This window comes from Myxocyprinus asiaticus, chromosome 40 (genome assembly GCF_019703515.2).
Source record: "Myxocyprinus asiaticus isolate MX2 ecotype Aquarium Trade chromosome 40, UBuf_Myxa_2, whole genome shotgun sequence".
Classification (NCBI taxonomy): Eukaryota; Metazoa; Chordata; class Actinopteri; order Cypriniformes; family Catostomidae; genus Myxocyprinus; species Myxocyprinus asiaticus.
In genome coordinates, this window is record NC_059383.1 from 9,035,343 (window position 1) to 9,054,643 (window position 19,301).

The 19,301-nt window shown below is 41.3% G+C and overlaps 1 protein-coding gene across 4 annotated transcripts in view; it reads left to right on the forward strand.

Annotated features, from left to right (window-relative positions):
* The window catches only part of LOC127430411 (rho GTPase-activating protein 26-like), a 180,252-nt gene that overhangs the window by 114,221 nt on the left and 46,730 nt on the right, over nt 1-19,301 (forward strand). For all 4 annotated transcript variants that reach the window (XM_051680149.1, XM_051680148.1, XM_051680146.1 and 1 more), the window contains exons 12-16: nt 1,692-1,728; nt 1,963-2,028; nt 2,128-2,202; nt 9,904-9,988; nt 10,090-10,148. In XM_051680149.1, coding sequence (XP_051536109.1) covers nt 1,692-1,728; nt 1,963-2,028; nt 2,128-2,202; nt 9,904-9,988; nt 10,090-10,148 — 322 coding nt within the window. The remainder of the gene's footprint in view (nt 1-1,691; nt 1,729-1,962; nt 2,029-2,127; nt 2,203-9,903; nt 9,989-10,089; nt 10,149-19,301) is intronic.

Genomic DNA, 19,301 nt, shown 5'->3' on the forward strand with positions numbered 1-19,301 from the left:
AGCAGTTTAGTTAAGTGGTGGCTTCAAAATTGATGTTATAATGCTTTAGTGTGCTAAATAACTCTCTCTGTGCGAATAAGTCTATCCTCAAAAGCGCATCATTCAGAAGTGAAGAACTTACATGTGTGCGATAACTTTGGAATACACAGCAGTATCATGCATTGTGATTAAAAAAACAATTTTTTTATAAAATGTGTAATCTTGGTTAGTGCCACAGACTGTAGAGCCGATCAGTTTTTATTCCTAAAACCTTGAAGATTATAGCATTTTTAAGCCATGGGTTCCCTCTGGAATTTCCAGTGGGTTTTTAGAATGGTAATTTCCGAGTACAATAAGGTCTGTAGTTAAAATTACTTGAAGAGACATTCACATTTAGTTCTACAATATAAATGACACCCAGTCATACACTTTTGCAGCCATAAGAAACACTGTCCCGCACCCAAGGCTGATTGACAGGTGTCCCTGGTTAGCAGCACAAATGCAATTGCAAAAGGGATTGCACTTCCATTATCCACTTCAACTTTACATTATCAAACGGGAAGTAGGCATGTTGTTTCCGAGAGTTCCAGTTCCATAGGATCGACCATATCTCCTATCAGACATGTTTGCATTGGCTCCAGTGTGTTAACCTTCCCCTGTGGCGTGACCAGAAGTATGCCTCATTAGCAGCGTGAGAGACCCGGGCTCAGACCCTGCGCTGAAACTAGGAAGTAATCGTGTTCGCATAATCAGCAGTGAGCGCGATTCGTAGGTTGTATTTTTCCCTCTAACATTACATATTTACTCCACTGATGGTTAGGTTTAGGTTTGGGGTTTGGGTTGGGTGGAACAGTTTATAAAATATACATTCATCTTCACTGTATTACAGCCTGCACAGCTAAAAACAACTCTCTTTTGGTGCCCCTCTGTGGACATTTCACCTGAAAAATGGAGCTCACACATGCCTGTTCACCCAACAACACTTACCTCTTTGGCCACTGGGGACAGTGTTTTGAATTTCTGTAAGCACAGACTGATTTCAGCTAAAGAAAAGTCAACCTACTGTCTTCTATTTCACTGTGAGATCAGTCTGTCTCAGTCTCTCATAGTGAAAAGTGAATGAAGAAGCAAATGAAGACATCATTACTATTTTAATTTGACAGGGTCATCACTCGCAAGACATTAGAAATTCAGTTGCAAATGAATATTGCATTTTCATTCGAAATTGGCTGACAATGTGCCTTTACGATGAGGAAATGCAAACACAAATACACAATTTGCGGTTGAATTTGAATTATGTCCCCACATACGTGTCCACAACTAGGAAACGGCACTTATATACCTTTTGAATATTTTCCGTAGAAAAAATAAATAAATCCTATACATTGTGCTTTTTTAGAAAGGTAAATTGCTTGTGAGTTTACATGCGTGAAGAATCAGGCATCCGTTGTAGTCATTGTGTTGCAACTTGTTAGGAAAAAAAGAAACAGTTTCAAAATTCACCTTTGAGATGTGACTGTGTGTAATTTATATGAATAGGTTGTGTAAGTCTCTTTTAAGCAATGTGAAAAAAAAAAAAAAAAAAACAGCAACTAAAAATGTTATTCTAAAAACCCAGTGGTAATTCCCAAGGGAACTCATGTAGGATTTGCCTTCGGGGTTGGCATACAAATTATTGGGGCTGAAGCATAACCAAATGTGTTGTTTCACAGGTTTACACATTGACCCGTGACAGTCAGAATGAAGCCAGTAAGTGTGATGCAAATTCAGTCATATACTATCCATGCATTTTGGGGATGGGAATGGGGCCAATAAATAACATGAAATTATACTACATTTTCCACACAAAATACTTAGCTCACTTATATCACTTTTATTGTCACATACAGTAAATGTGCATTACTGTGTGTTTTCACGAGTTATCATAAAGCCGTATTGGTGATTTCTACTGTTTCTCCCTATGTACTTTCAATGTACATTTAGTGGCCCAATTGGACATCATTGGCTTCAACGTGATCAAAAAATTCATCTATGCCGTCGAAACAAGAGGTACACCTCATCTTGTGTTTCTGTTTGTTTGTAAGCATCAGATGGTGACCAGCACGAGTGTGTGTGACAGTCTGTGGTTTTTCTCTTGTCATGTAACAGGTATTGACGAGCAGGGGCTGTACAGGATTGTTGGTGTGAGCTCTAGAGTGCAGAAACTACTGAGCCTGGCAATGGGTGAGAAAGAGCCGACGTCACGTTGGCATTGATATTACTTCACTTCAGTGAATTCAGGAGATTAAAATACATTTTAGCTATATGGGTCAAATTTTTTTCAGCCTTGTGATTGGAGTGTTTTGACTAACACCTACACCTAGAGTGATAATTGGGCCCACACAAGGAATCTGTGTACTTTCACATTTTATGCACCAACTGTGGGTGAAAATCTGAATTCTACAGATTGGATTTAATTATATTATGGAAATGTGTTAGTATCCACTATAAGTGGCAGTTGAAGGCATTATCAAATTAGCCAAAATATGTAACTACACATTGCTTGCTTACAGTGTACACAGCTTGGTTGTTTATAATGGGAGTGATCTAGTTTTGTTGCAACGCAACGTTCGCAGTGTAGACGTGTTTATAGTTTTGATTTCTTTTTAAATTCTGAATTAATCTACTGAATTTTACAGTAGGGCTGCAACTAACGATTACTTTGATAATCAATTAATTTAACGATTATTAGAACGATTATTCGACTATTCGGCGATTATTGCAATGATTAATCATTAGCTTTTAACCAATTATTCAGCTTGTGACTCGAGTTAAAAGGTTGTATTAAATGTGCTTACTAACAATAAAGAGGACAAAATCATCTTTTAAAAACACCTTTAAGTGACATTCACTGAATTAAAGAAAAAAAAAACTTTTTATTAAGTTTAATTCAGTAAAGAAAGTCACTGCAAAAAATCCTATTGTTATCAAGGGTTTTTGTCTTGTTTTCCATTTAAAATTGTCTAAATATCCTTAAAACAAGATAAATTTACATGAGAAGCAACATATAAGATGTTAAGAATTGTTTTCAGAGAATGTATCTTGGATATACAGTAAGTGTATTTCTTCTGCAGTATAGCTGCTAAAGTAAATGTACATTGTTTTAAAGGAGTTTTAGATATTTATACTGGAAAACAAGCCAAAACAAAAACAAATCAAAAATGCATTTTGTTGCAGTGTATAATGGGGTGAAGACTACCCTCTCTCACCTTTCTGTTCACTTCAATTCATCTTTAACTCACAAAAAACAAACTCTCTCTTATTAATAAAGCTGCGTATTGGCAATTTTCTTCACAATAAGAATTGCACAGTGACACATGTATAATGATTCAATAAGTCGCGAGCCATCACGTTATAATCTAGCTTCAGCAAGCACGTGCGCTCAAGGGACGAGTGTCCCCGTGCCAGAGTGTACATCATTCGGGTGCAGTTTCAATCTCTCCCCCTTAGATCGGGACATTCGCGCAACTCATAGAAGAGGCGCTGAATGGAGTTCGCAGTTATTTACATGACCTGCTTTCGAAATATTTGAACTTTATTAAAGCTATAACGCATTAAATATAACTGCATTAAAGATGTAACGCCGGGGTGTTTCCTTTAAAGAGCTCCGGCTCCGCTTATTCCACAACGAGAGTGCTTCTGTATTTACTTATTTGGTATTTTTGTATAATTCCCTCATACTTTGCAAACTACATCACCTGAAGCTGTTTGGAAAGTTTGGAGTGCATCTGGACTGTGAGGTGTGTAATTCTTCCTCTCCTCAGTCAGACGCGAACTGCAGTGCTGCTCTCGCATGTCATCATTAGCGTTTAATGTGATCTTATGTTACGTTAAATGAGATAAAATGACTATTCGACAACTTTTGTCAATTTTTGTCAATAATTTTATATTGACGATGTTGTCGATAACGTTGACTAATCTTTTTTACAGAAGTGGAAACTAAGCTATGAGCCATAATTCTCACCTGCTTAAGTTCAAACACACTCTTAAGACTCTAGTCACACAAGAGTGACAGGAATGCTGCCACACCCTGTGGTGAAAGCAGGATGAATAGACTGTAGTGTTGTTGTGTCAGTCAATGGGAAATCACCTGGCCTTTCTCACTGATAATGATATACTTTGACAGTTTTGCTTAAGGAGATACCAGGAGGTACTAGGGCTCCACGATTATGACAAAAATCATAACTGTCGATTATCACCTTTGAATTTGTAATTCCAGTAATTAATGTAAATTAATAGAAGTTACATTAAATATTTTTTTATTCAACATCATGCCATATTCTTCATGTAGGCTACACATCCAAAACAAGCTTAGAATTGTTGAGCTGAATTACTTTATTGATGTTTTATATTGTGTATTTCCTGCACAAATTACCTGCTGCACAAAAATTCAAAGTGCCAATTTCATACACTGCTCTTGTTGTAAATGAAGCTGTCTACACTGCACAATAAATCACTTGCACAGCGTTCATGCCTTGATTATAGTGGGAGTGTTCTAGTTTTGTCACATTACTGATTTGCAGTTTATTTACTGTCTACATTGCAAGCAAGTGGCGCAATCATGCAACAACTTGAAAATAATTTAAAATGACAGACTTTTTTTTCTAAAGCTTCTTTGTGAGTGTCAGGCAATGTTTGTTTAGTAATAATTTCCATATGCCACTGTGAACAAGAAAACAAGAAACAAATTTAAGCATAAACCTGGTTAAATTTATGCTTAAAACAAGAAATAAATAGTTTAAAAATCTCAAATTATGTTCGATTTATGCTTAAAACAAGATGTTTTTTTTTAACTAACTAAATGTTGTTAGATTTATCCTTAAAACAGGAAAGCAAATTGCATAAACACTATATTTTGCTGGATTTATCCTTCAAACAAGAAAAAGTTGCATAAAGCTTACAAAATTTTGTTAGATTTATAATTTAAACAAAAATAGCACAAACTCACAAAATGTTGTTAGGTTTTTGCGTAAAATAATAATAATAATAATAATAAATAAAAAAACTCTACACCTTATTACATTTTGTTAGATTGCTTAAAACAAGAAAAAAAAAGAAAGAAAAAAAAAGAAAACAAAACAGAAAAACCCCACTTAATTTTGCTGGATTTATGCTTAAAAAAACAAAAAAAAAACAATGTTAATTCACTTTTTTATTTTTGTTAAAAGTATAACTAGATTTATGCTTAAAACAAGAAAAAAACAAGCATAAACCTTACTAAATTGTGTTAGATTTGTGCTTAAAACAAGAAAAGCAATGACCATAAACATCTCTACATTTTGTTAGATTTGTGCTCAACCCTGTAAAGCCTGACATATGAAAGAATTGTCAGAAAATTCAAATTTTAGTACCATTAGACAAACTATAAAAATAAATTATAAAAAAAAATTTAAAAAAAAAAGTTTTTTTATGTATCATATTTGATACATTAAGCTTTAAAGGTCATAATCCTCCTGAGGCCCATCAATTCATTTTTGTATAGGACATTTGTTATTTAAGTTTTTCTTAGCCCATACATGCTACAGTGGTAAATCTTGGGGTATCATCAGAGGACTCCCTGGGTTTTTCAGAGATACCAAATATTTGAGAGTTTGGCCATGACAGCATCCTCTCCTTGGTCTATCCACCTTATTTTGCAAAGCGGAAGTAAGCAGCGGCTACATTTCTGGAAATGTGAAAAAGTTCCACTGGCATTGACCACAGTGTAAATAACTAGAAGGTTATAATACCAGAATTTAGTGATATGGTCTTATAAACTATCATACAACCACATGATATACAGCAGAATTATGTGCCAATTTCTGATAATTTTCTAACGTCATTTATGGTAAAAGAGTAAGTAGTTCATTCACTTGTTGCTGTGTGTTGTATTGAAGAGACGGTAATAAAATCTGCTGCTTTCTTTACCGAGATCGTGATGATTGAGTTTTTTAATGTCTCCATGTAAACCTCCGTTCATATGTACCTGCGTAAGCTCCAATGATGCCTTTTATTTGTTTATTTCCAAAGGCGATGTTTCATAAGCCATGCTGAATGCGAGGTCTGCGTATTTGTTTACTGTGCTCCGCTAAGTAAGAGAGAATGCTCTCTGACAAGAACGGAGAGTAAAATACGTTTATTATTTTGCCAAGGTGAAACATTATGCAGTTTTAATTCAAAGAAAGTTGTAGCAGCATTTTCCCGGCAGCTTTCTCCTCTCTGCTGGTTGTGTAAAGTTTATGGAGGACTGTCCTGTCAATGCCTGATTTCATTCATTATGCCTGTGCAACAGTGTGTGATAAAACAATGATAAACTGCGATAAACGGTAATACTATTATGCGCTCAAAACCAATGAGTTTATGAAAATTTATGATTAATGATAATATGTTGACATTTATTGCCAGCCTGTAATATAAAGCAGCATGATGTAGTATTTTTGTATAGCTAAAATAGTTGGAAGTGGCTTATCCACATGGTCCACATTCAAGGTTGATAATGGCGGCTCCTTAGTTTCGCTGAAAAATAAGGTGGATAAATATGGATTGAAATGTATCACAGTTTAATTCTGCACATCAAATACACAAATACAAATAAAAGGAACAAAATTTTATTTTTTCAATAAACAATCATATGTATTTTATACACCAAACACTATATTGACATTTAAAAAAGGAAAATTGTACAACTTTTTTTTTTTGCTGGGTCTCAGGAACTTATGGTAAGATGACATCATAATTGTTTGTAAAGTAAAATATGGAGATCTTGAAAGACAGAGCAAGCATATATGAAAATACACGGAAATATTAGTTCACACTTTAAATATATAAAGTTATATATAAGTATATGTAAAATATATATGTCAGAATTTTCAAAGCTCTGTGATTTTATTATATATATATATACCATATATATATATATATATATATATATAAAATCTCACACACCCCCAAAACATCAGTGAGCCACCACCATGCTTTACAGTGGGGATGGTATTCTTTTCACTGTAGGCCTTGTTGACCCCTCTCCAAACATAGCGCTTATGGTTGTGACCATAAAGCTCTATTTTGGTCTTGTCACTCCAAATTACAGTGTGCCAGAAGCTGTGAGGCATGTCAAGGTGTTGTCGGGCATATTGTAACCGGCTTTTTTGTGGCATTGGCACAGTAAAGGCTTCTTTCTGGCAACTCGACCATGCAGCTCATTTTTGTTCAAGTATCGTCATATTGTGCTCCTTGAAACAACCACACCATCTTTTTCCAGAGCAGTCTGTATTTCTCCTGAGGTTACCTGTGGGTTTTTCTTTGTATCCCGAACAATTCTTCTGGCAGTTGTGGCTGAAATCTTTCTTGGTCTACCTGACCTTGGCTTGGTATCAAGAGATCCCCGAATTTTCCACTTCTTAATATGTGATTGAACAGTACTGACTGGCATTTTCAAGGCTTTGGATATCTTTTATATCCTTTTCCATCTTTATAATGTTCCATTACCTTGTTACGCAGGTCTTTTGACAGTTCTTTTCTGCTCCCCATGGCTCAGTATCTAGCCTGCTCAATGCATCCATGTGGGAGCTAACAAACTCAACTATTTATACACAGGCACTAATTGCAATTTAAAAAGACACAGGTGTGGGAAATTAACCTTTAATTGCCATTTAAACCTGTGTGTGTCACCTTGTGTGTCTGTAACAAGACCAAACATTTAAGGGTATGTAAAATTTTGATCAGGGCCAATTGGGTGATTTCTGTTATCATTATGATTTAAAAGGAGCCAAACAACTAAGTGATGATAAATGGCTTCATATGATCACTATCCTTAAATAAAAGACAGTTTTTTTTTTTTGTTGTTTTTTTTTTTTTGCATGATCAGTCATATTTTCAAAATCAATGCCAAAATTTCACAATTTCTGCCAGGGTATGCAAACTTTTGAGCACAACTGTACCTCAAAAGCCTGTTGTATCATATTTGATACATATGGATTTCAACATGCTTTTTCAATAAAATAATATAAAAAACTTTAACCAAGCATAAGTTGCTTATATTCTGCAAATAGTCATTTTAAAGTATCAGTAACAATATAATCATTACTGTTACTTTTACTTTATTAAAATAAGCTGTCATTTATCCCAACATAAGCGTCATTTTTCACGCAAGTCTGCCGCCATATTAAAAAGATTGATATAAACATTAAAACCACTATTTTTCACAAATAACCACTAGATGGTGCCATAAACATGTGAAACTTGCATACCATAAATTTTTTTTCAGCTTGAACAGAGAGTGAAACAGGAGCTGTCAAACATTGTGTGTATCATATTTGATAAAACAAGAAAAAAATCCTTATACATAACGTCTCTGGTATGGATGTAACCTCAGTTCCCTGAGATGAAGGGAACGAGACATTGTGAGAACATGTATTGGGAATTCTTTCCGACTACCTAGTTGAAACCCTTGTATAATAACGCCAATCGTCTGATTGGCAATGGTGTTTGAGCCCCGCCCCTTAAGCGGGTGCAAAATCACCATTTCTTCCAAATTTCTGACTGAGGCACAAGAGCGCACCGCTCACACCTTGAAACTCTGAAGTAGTAGTACGGCTAGTTTTTGCAATGTCTTGTTCCCTTCATCTCAGGGAACCGAGGTTTCATACGTAACCGGAGATGTTCACTTTCGATTCAGTCCACTCAACATTACGAGAACTCGCATTGGGGAATGGAGCCCCATCACGCCGCACTACGTGATGTCATACCCCCATATGAATAAATACTTGAAAAAGAAGTCACAGGCCTACAGGCCGATGACTTATAGACAAGGCACTTCTTCTGGAAGAAAATTTAAAAAGCCTTTATTGTCAATTGGCTAGTCACATCAGGACATTAAAAATGGTAAAAAACAGTGACTGATGCATTTCGGCAAACAGCCTGAGGAATTCCAAAATCTTAAAAGGGGAGGTGTGGGGGAGGGGGGGGGGGCTGGTAATTCAACCCACAGGTGGCTGTATGAAATATATCAGGTAGCCCACCCGTAATAACGGCTTGGGCTAAACCGCTGAGAGATCAATAAGCGCTCTAGACAGAAAGGAGTTGCGACAAGATGGACGCCATATCTAGGTTGTAAAACCTAGCAAACGTGTTTTGAGAAGACCAACCTGCTGCTAAACATATGTCTTGCAAGGACACACAATCTGTCCACGCCCATGAAGAGGCCATGCCTCTAGTTGAATGCTCTTTCACACCAATAGGGCAGCTCACGTGCTGGAGAGGTGTCAAGTTTAAAAGACCTAACTTGTGATGGCGGATCCTGACGCCATGAAACCCAGCACTTTTGAATGACTTCAGTAGAAGTGATTTCCCAGTTTGAACTGAGACAGAAACTGAAGAATGGTCTGGATGCGCTCACTTGTAAATGTGCACGCATGCTCACAGTGTCGATTCGGACCCCTAAAAAGGAGATCTAATGGCTGGGAGAAAGTGTTTTTCACCCAGTTTGACATTGAGGCCCAGGCTGTACTAATGACAGAGTAGTAAATTCCTGTGCTCACACAACAGAATGACAAAGTTACACTCAAAAGATATTTTAGCCTATGTTTAAGATCTACACATTTAAATTTCATAACAAATTTATATTAAACTGAATTGAGTAATCTAATTAAACTAGAAATATATTTTAGTTTAATTTAATTTTGTTAAAGATTACTCAATTCAATTTGATGGAAATTTTTTAGAAATTTAAAATATGCTAAATTGTTTGATTATTGCATGCCTACATGTTTTTTGTAATCTGTTTCATGCAATTTAATATGTTGAGCTGGGAATTCCACTCAAAGGTTAAGCAGAGGTTACTGATACATCAAGCAATATAAAACCTACCAACTTACAGTAACATACTGTAAACCCTATTCCACTTAGATCCCAAAACCTGTGCGGATGTGGAGCTGGAGAGCACGGAGTGGGAGATCAAAACCATAACCAGTGCAATAAAGTACTACCTCAGGTACAACCACCACCTGTTCCAACTCCATAATTCCTTCTAACTTCTATTTGTCTGTTTTTAGCCTGTTACCTTATCATTTCATGTTTGTTTTCTATTGTCAGGATGTTGCCAGGTCCTCTGATGACCTACCAGTACCAGAGAAGCTTCATCAAAGCAGCCAGTGAGTCTATCTCCATTTGATATTATTTGGCTACTATTCAACTATTGGTTAAGACACATTACACTGTCAGAGGGCTCAAGAGTCTGTAAGACTCTGTCTGAAACAGAAAGTTGGGGTGTGGGGAACAGATAATGGATTTACAGTATAGTGGTAGTTATTTCAGACCCCGAGGGATGTTGTCCCTCCTTACAGTTTCACTAAAACGCACTAAACTTTGCTTTGAGTAAACCCACATCTTCATCTCCGGCAGTGTGTACACTGCCAAAAAAAAACATTTATATATGTATATATAAAATATACAGTTGCAATCAAAATTATTCAACCCCCCTGACCAGCAATACATTCTGGTGATGTGAATTAAAACACATCAACTAAAACCTCAGTAAAGAGTCAAAGTAAGTTTTTAATACACATTTGAGTGATTTTGAGACTACCCACTCTTTTTTGAGTTTACCCAAATTTTAAAATAAAAAATAACTAATTCTCTCCACAAATGTCATGTCAAAAATATTCATCCCCCTAAGTCAATCATTTGTGGAGAATCCTTTATCCTTAATAACAGCAAATAAATGTTTCAGGTAAGTGTTCTCAGACTTCGGACACCTCTCTATTAGAATTTTTACACATTTCTCATGAGCAAAAGCTTCCAGCTCATTGAAATTCTTTGGTTTCTGTGCTGCCACTGCTTCCTTGAAATCCCAACAAAGGTTTGCAATGGGATTTTTGTGATGGACTGAAAGGGCCATTTAAGGACATTCCACGACCTATCCCTGAACCAGATTTTGGACAACTTGGATGTGTCCTTGGTGTTATTGTCTTGCTGGAAATCTAGTGATCATCGAGCTTCAATTTACACACTGAAGGCATCACATTTTTCATGCCAAAATGGCCTGATACCTGAAAGAATCCATGGTGTCAGTCACATAGTCAGGATAGCCGTTTCCTGCAGCCGCAAAACACCCCCATAACAGGACTGACCCACCTCCATGCTGACTGTGGGGATGGTGTCGTTCTTGTCATCACTTTATCTTACTCCAGACGTGCTGCTGACCCATGGGTCTAAAACTAATTTTCAGTTTAGTGTCACATGTCTATAAAACCTTCTTCCAGGACTCCACAGGTCTTTCCTAATTACTTTTTGAATATTCAGTCAACTGGAGACAACATTTCCCTTGGTGAAGTTTTGCTTTCTTCCACACCCCAAGAAGGTTGCTGAAAATTGTCTATTGGAAATTGAAGTGCCTTGGAAATGTACTTTTAGCCATGACCTTTCTTGTGTAATGAAATAATCTCCTCTATTAGCTTTTGAGACAGCTGATTTTTAATTGCATTTTTTGCATAGAAATAAATTTTTTGCTTACAACGCTAAACTTAAATAAGTGCCATTGCAGATTGCTGACTTAATTTTGTTTTGTTTAACAATTACTTGTGTTGCCTTACATATTTAAGAAACGGCTAAATGCAGTAGGGGTTGAATAATTATGACATGGCTGTATTTTTTAAAAATCCTGCTATTTAGAAATATTAGGTTATATATTCACACGATGACTTTGAATGTGTCACTCAACTGATATAGATGTAAAGTTAAAAAATTCTGGGTCATCAGAAAAGCGGGTAGAATTCAATGAAGCTATCAGCTGAGGACATGTGAGGTCTATTTATCAAACTAGGGACTCTGATGTACTTATCCTCTTGTTTAGTTGTACATCTGGCCTTCCACATTCATTCTGTCCTTGTTAGAGCCAGTTGTCCTTTGTCTTTGAAGACTATAGTATACACCTTTGTATAAAATCTTCAGTTCCCCTTCTGTCACTCACTCGACGTTGTGTCGATGTAGTGACACTAGGCGTTGCTCTTGAGAGCCCAGATCACCTCAGATCTTTGAGAAAAGGCCAATGAGAATTGGCGAGTGGAATTTGCATGCCACTTCCCCGGACATACGGGTATAAAATGGAGCTGGAATGCAGGATTCATTCAGATTTTTTCTTCGGAGCTGAGCGGTTGTACTATCAGCGAGCTGAATACTACTGCTGTTCCATTCACCTCTTAAGAAGCGTATGCTGTTCGATATATGGTGCATTTCCAGCGGCTTTCTCTCCTTCTGCACGACGAGTGCAAATTTCGCCCCTGAGTGCTTCGACAGTGCTAAAAGAGTGTATATTCCTGCTAAAGAGTATATTTTCTCTATTCGAGCACACACATTGATGTTGAAAGATGCCTTTCCGTCTTTGTGTGATTCCTGGATGCGGTCGTTATCTCTCTGCCTCCGACGGCCACGGGCGCTGCCTCACGTGTCTGGGCAGTGATCACACTGAGGCAGCGTTTGTGGATGGTTCATGTCCTCATTGCGAGGATATGACCATGGCAATGTTGCGGTCGCGGCTTTCCTTCTTCCGAGGGAAAAACACTTTAGCTGCCCCCTGTGCTGTGCCTTCTACCCACAGGTATGAGGCCGGCCTGGCTGGCGCTGGAGGCGATTTGGGGAGTTCAATGGGCGCGGTCTCGCCGGTTAATTCCCTGCGGACCTCCCGTTCCCCAGCATGCTCGTTTGCTCCCGTCCGGTTTCGAAATGAGACCAGCCCGCCTCATGGCCGGCTTGACATCTCTTTCGGGGCCCGCGAGCAGGATGAGTCTTCAATTGCTGCATCGGAGAGCGCACTGGCGATGTCGGATGCCGAGGCTGACGCAGAGCTGACCGCCATGCTTTCCCGGACTGCCGTGAGAGGGTCTGGAACCCTCCAGCCTCCCCTGAGCGCTCGTGGCTTGATGATTGGTTCCTGGGTTTGGGGTGCCGCTCACGGCCACGCCCCCCCAACCCCTCCCCTCCGGTTCCTTTCTTCCCAGAGGTGCATGACGAACTCACGAGGTCGTGGAGGGCACCTTTCTCTGCCTGAAACAGACTTCCGGGTTCGTCCGCTCTCACTACCCTCGACAGCGGGGTGGTCCATGGGTACACGGAGGACCCTCAGGTGGATCAGGCAGTTGCGATGCAGCTGTGCCCGCAAAACGCCGCCACCTGGCGGGATTATCCAGCGCTCCCCTCCAGAGCCTGTAGGACTACGTCGTCTCTTGCGGCCAAAGCCTACAGTGCCCCTGGACAGGCCGCCTCCGCCCTGCATGCCATGGCCCTCCTGCAGGTACACCAGGCCAAGGCACTAAAAGAACTGCACGTGGGTAGTCCTGATCCTGATGTCCTGCAGGAGCTGTGTTCAGTGACCGACCTCGCCCTCCGAGTGACGAAGGTCACGGCACGAGGCAGGCGGTGTCCACCTTGGTGGTCCAGGAGCGCCACCTGTGGCTGAATCTGGTCGAGATGAGGGACGCAGCAAAGCACGCTTTCTCAACGCGCCCATCTCCCAGATTGGACTTTTCGGTGACACCGTTGAGGACTTCGCCCAGCAGTTCTCGGCGGTGAAGAAGCAGACGGAGGCCATCCAGCACATCTTGCCCCAGCGCGGCTCAAGATCCCACACCCAGTCTGCGGCGAAAGCCCAGGCGGCTCCGCCTCAGCCCGAGCCTAGCTCTTGGCCCCAGCGTGGAGCCCCCCACATGAAGCTGAAGCCCCCGTCTCTCGGGCCGGCACGAGGACCCAGAAGGCTCCTAAGCACCCCTGAGATGGATGACCCAGGGAGCGAGACATCCGCTACGGAGCTGGTATCCAGACCACTCCATCACCCGCTGGAGGGCCGGGAGGTAAATCCTTTGTTTCCTTTCCTTTTTTGTTCGCCGCACCCTGAACGGGCTGCGGTACCCAAATTGTCCAAAAAAAAGAGCTGTTTCCTCACTCCTTGGGTCACATAATCGGTGTTCATGGCCGTTATCACGGCCACCAGACACCGAGCATTTGCAGCCAGGGCCCCGCGAACGCCTTCGCGCACCCGGCCGCGCCGCACCTACGGCCAGCCGGTTGTGACGAGTCTCGAGGATGGCACAAGAGGCCGCCCTCCTCAGTTGCTAACCCGCCCTATGCCGGGTACGCAGAGCAAGGTAAGTGCTTTGAGGTCCCCTTCAGCGCAGCCACCTCGGGTCGAAGCAATGCTCCTCGACGTGGTGTTGCCTGCTCCTCCCGCCGCGAGGCTCTTGGCATATGGCTTCCTCAGCGGCAGTCACACCGCTCGGGTTGATGCATGAGACGGCTTCAGCACTGGCTTCAGACTCGAGTCCCGAGATGGGCATGGCGCCGCGGCACACATCATGTAGCTATCGCGCCGCTCTGCCGCCACTTATTCAGCCCTTGGACAGACCTTGCGTTCCCCTACAGCAAGTGTCCAGACGTGTCGTGGTCACCACAGATGCCTCCAAACTGGGCTGGGGCGACATGTGCAATGGGCACGCAGTCGCCAGTTCCTGGTCAGGACCGCGACTGGGTTGGCACATCAACTGCCTAGAGTTGCTGGCTGTACTACTCGCCCTGCGGAGGCTATTACCATTGATCCAGGGCAAGCATGTGTTGGTCCGGTCCGACAACACAGCGATAGTAGCATATATAAATCGGCATATATAAATCATCGGCTGAGGTCGCTGTGGCCCACTCATATCCCGGGCAGGCTCAACGCCACAGCGGACGTGCTGTTGTGGCAGGCAACGCTCAGCGGAGAGTGGAGACTCCACCCCCAGGTGGTCCAGCTGATTTGGAGTCGATCCGGCAAAGCACAGGTAGACCTGTTCGCTTCCCGGGAATCCTCCCATTACCCACTCTGGTATTCCCTGACGGGAGCCCCCCTCGGGACAGACGCACTGGCACACAGCTGGCCCCAGGGGCTGCGCAAATACGCATTCCCCCAGTGAGCCTTCTTGCACAGACCCTGTGACCCATACTGGCCCACTCAAACTTGGATCTCGAACCTCATGCTCCTCGTGACAGCACCTCCCTGGCGGATTCCCCTGAGGAAGGACCTTCTTTCTCAGGGATGGGGCACCCTCTGGCATCCGCGCCCAGACCTCTGGAATCTCCATGTCTGGCCCCTGGACGGGACGCAGAAGGTCTAAGCGGTCTACCACCAGCAGTCATAGACACGATCACTCAAGCCAGAGCTTCCTCTACGAGGCAGCTTTATGCCCTAAAGTGGTGCTTATTCGCGAATTGGTGTTCTTCCCGAGCCGCAGAGATGCACAGTCGGGTCAGTGCACTCATTTCTGCAGGAGAAGCTGAAGGGGTGGCTGTCCCCCTCCACCTTGAAGGTTTATGTAGCCGCTATAGTGGCTCACCACGACGCAGTCGACGGTAAGTCCCTTGGACAGCACGACCTGATCATCAGGTTCCTCAAAGGCGCCCAGAGGCTTAATCCTCCCAGGCCATGCCTCTTCTCCTCATGGGATCTCACCATGGTCCTCCTGGGCCTTCGGAGAGCCCCATTTGAGCCGCTAGAGTCAGTCAAGCTGAAAGCCCTCTCCTTAAAGACGGCCCTCCTGATTGCACTCACCTCCATCAAGAGGGTGGGGGACCTGCAAGCGTTCTCTGTCAGCGACACTTGCCTGGAGTTCAGTCTGGCAGATTCTCACGTGATCCTGAGACCCCGACTGGGCTATGTGCCCAAGGTTCCCACGACCCCCTTCAGGGATCAGGTGGTGAACCTGCAAGCGCTGCCCCAGGAGGAGGCAGACCCAGCCCTGTCGTTGCTGTGTCCGGTGTGTACTTTGCACACCTACTTGTATCGCACACAGAGCTTTAGACGCTCTGAGCAGCTCTTTGTCTGCTTTGGTGGACAGCGGAAAGGGAACGCCGTCTCCAAACAGAGGCTTTCCCACTGGATCGTGGATGCCAATGCATTGGCCTACCAGACCCAGGCCGTGCCCGCCCCCTTGTGGGTTCGAGCACACTCTACAAGGAGTGTGGCATCCTCATGGACACTGGCCAATGGCACCTCTCTAGCAGACATCTGCAAAGCAGCAGGCTGGGCAACACCCAATACTTTCTTAAGATTTTACAATCTCCGGGTTGAGCCAGTTTCGTCCTGTGTTCTTTCAGGTATGAACAGATAGAGTTCGGTAATACGGAACAGCTGGCCGGGTGTATCGCTTGCGTATAGCGCCTTTCCACTCCCCTGAGGTGAAAACGTGCGCTTTTACACCCAGTCGAGTTCACGAAGTCGTGGACCCTGGATGTCCTTCTTCCCTAGCCCTATGGTTCGCGAACTCGGTGGAGGAGTTAGCAGCCAGCCCCACTACGGGGTCTAATATGCCTTTTACTGGGATAGGTGCTCCACAGGTGCCGATTACTCCAGTAACCCCTGTGATGTATATTCCGCGGTAGACTCGCATCTCCCTTGGGCAGAGCTCTCTCTGCCTACAGTCACTGTGTTTGTAGAGTTTCCCCCCCTTTTTTCATGGCGGGACCTACCACCGCGCCTCTTCCATGTGCGGCTGCTGAGCCCGTGTCGTATTGCCACGAGTTGACCTCCCCTTTTGGGCAGGATGTGGTCTCCGCGGGGTCTTTTCCCCCTGAAAGAATAGGGAAGGAAAAAAACACCTTCCCCGATGTGTATAATAGCATTAGTTGGCCCCAGCTGAATCTAATACTCTGTGGAGAGAAAACCTGGCACAGCCTGCTCCCATGCTAGTTACGTCGCTTCCCCCCCTCAGGGATGTGGGGAACTACATGATGTCTTTTGGGCGTTGGGGGAGGTTACGTGCAGTCTGATGCACCTGCTATTACGCATGCAGCAGCTTGCTTGCACCTGCATCGGCAGTTCACGTAACATGGTTCAGCTGTTGTGGCGTTTTTCCATAGGGACCCATAGTGTCAATAAATCGACACAACGTCGAGTGAGTGACAGAAGGGGAACGTCTCGGTTACTGTCGTAACCTCAGTTCCCTGATGTAGGGAACTAGACGTTGTGTCCCTCTTGCCACAACGCTGTACTAGCCGCTGAAATGGCCGGGAACATGTCTCGGCTCCTCAGCACAAAACCTGAATGAATCCTGCATTCCAGCTCACTTTTATACCCGTATGTCCGGGGAAGTGGCATGCAAATTCCACTCGCCAATTCTCATTGGCCTTTTCTCAAAGATCTGAGGTGATCGGGGCTCTCAAGAGTGACCCCTAGTGTCACTACATCGACACAACCGAGACGTTTTTTGGCAATTTCCAGCATTGTAGAGCCTTCATTTCTCAAAACAATGATTGACTGACGAGTTTCTAGAGAAAGCTGTTTCTTTTTTGCCATTTTTGACCTAATATTGACCTTAAGACATGCCAGTCTATTGCATACTGTGGCAACTCAAAAACAAACACAATGTTAATCTTCATTTAACGAACCAAATAGCTTTCAACTGTGTTTGATATAATGGCAAGTGATATTCTAGCACCAAATTAACAATTTAGCATGATTACTCAAGGATAAGGTGTTGGAGTGATGGCTGCTGGAAATGGGGCCTGTATAGATCTGATCAAAAATGACTTTTTTCAAATAATGATGGTGCTGTTTTTTACATCAGTAATGTCCTGACTATATTTTGTGATCAGTTGAATGCCACTTCGGTGAATTAAAGTATCAGTTTCCTTCCGAAACAGCAAAATCTGTACATTATTCCAAACTTTTGGCCACCATTGTATTCTTACTAGGTGTTTTTGTTTTGTTCTCCAGTAAAATATCTAAACAACCTTTGAACAATTAGATTTCCTTGAGAAGCTAAATGGCATGGGATTTGTGATAAGAAGATATACAGTATGTATGTATGTATGTATGTATATGTTTATATATATATATATATATATACTGGGAAACAGTATTTTATGTATTTATAAAAACACAATTAAATAAAATTTTCACTGTTTACATTAGCAAAGTTAAAACTTTATTAGAAGTGGCGTGCAATAATAATATTCTGTTCACAAGTTATATTTGATTTTTGTTTATTTCAGTCTTTGTTTAGATTATCATGGTGTTTAAATGTTATAATTAATATTTTTATGAAAATTTCTATTCATATTTAAAACAATCAAGGGTAAAATCATAAAGTAAAAAAAAAAAAATTCTGTACATGAAAGGCATTTGAAAAGTGGTAAAAATAAATAAAGAAATAAATATCTGGTAAAATATTTTTGACCTTCATATAACACAAAGCAAAAAGTTTAAATCTTTTCATAAAAATCAACCCGTGACATTAACCTGCACATAGTTAAAGAAACACCCAAATTTTATATTGCCCTTGTCATATTTCATCTTGCTTTCTATATTTTTATGTCTGTCTCTCACTCTCTCTCTCTCTTGCTGTTTTTTGTCCCCCGGCTCTTAAGGGTGACGTTAGACCCTTGTCCTCAGATGAACTCTTTTTCTGAGAGGTCTACCCCTCCCTTTCTCTCTCTCTCTCTCTCTCTCTCTCTCTCTCTTCTACCATTTCCCTTCTTCATTCCTGTCTATGTGAGCCATTTATGTGATAAAGGGCAAAATGCCATCTGGATTCAGCCCATCATCACAGGAGAGATGAGGATATGAGAGTGTGAATATCAGCAATATGTGTGAATGTGTGTAGATGCAGAAGAAACTCATTGTGATGGCAAAGTAAATGCATGAGGGTCAGCAAGAGTTTGTTAACTCTTTTTTTTTTTTTTTTTACAGAGTTTGCTCTGTATTTGGAAAGTTGATGCATAACATGTGTATACTAAAAGATGAGAAAGTTGTTTTCAGAGAATCTGTATTTAATATGTGTTTTGTCTCTTTTTTCTTTTTTTTAAGGATAAACATGTGAAAAAATTATCTGCCAGTACATTAAGACAAATGACGCTATTTGCATTTAAATATATTAATATATATATTCTCTTAAAAAAATGTTAAACAACCATATTTGTACATAAAAACAAGTAAAAAATACTTGTTAAGAATATGATTCTTTTGCAGTGAAAGTGTATAGTCTGGATTCTGTAACTGGTCACAAATTATTTTTGTTTTTTTCCAACATTTTTAAAAGACCTTTTTGGGTTCACTAGTTCAGTTTAAATGGTCCTGCAGTTGTTACAAATAATTTTTTTCAAATAGTCTCTTAAATTAAATGTAATGATATGAGGTCATAAAAGATGCATGCATAATAATTATAGTAAAGCAAAAAACAATATATGGTTGTTCAATATACAGTATGGGCAAATTCATGTTAATTTTGATTAAAATGTTAAACAGATTTAAACTTATATATATATATATATATAAGTCACAA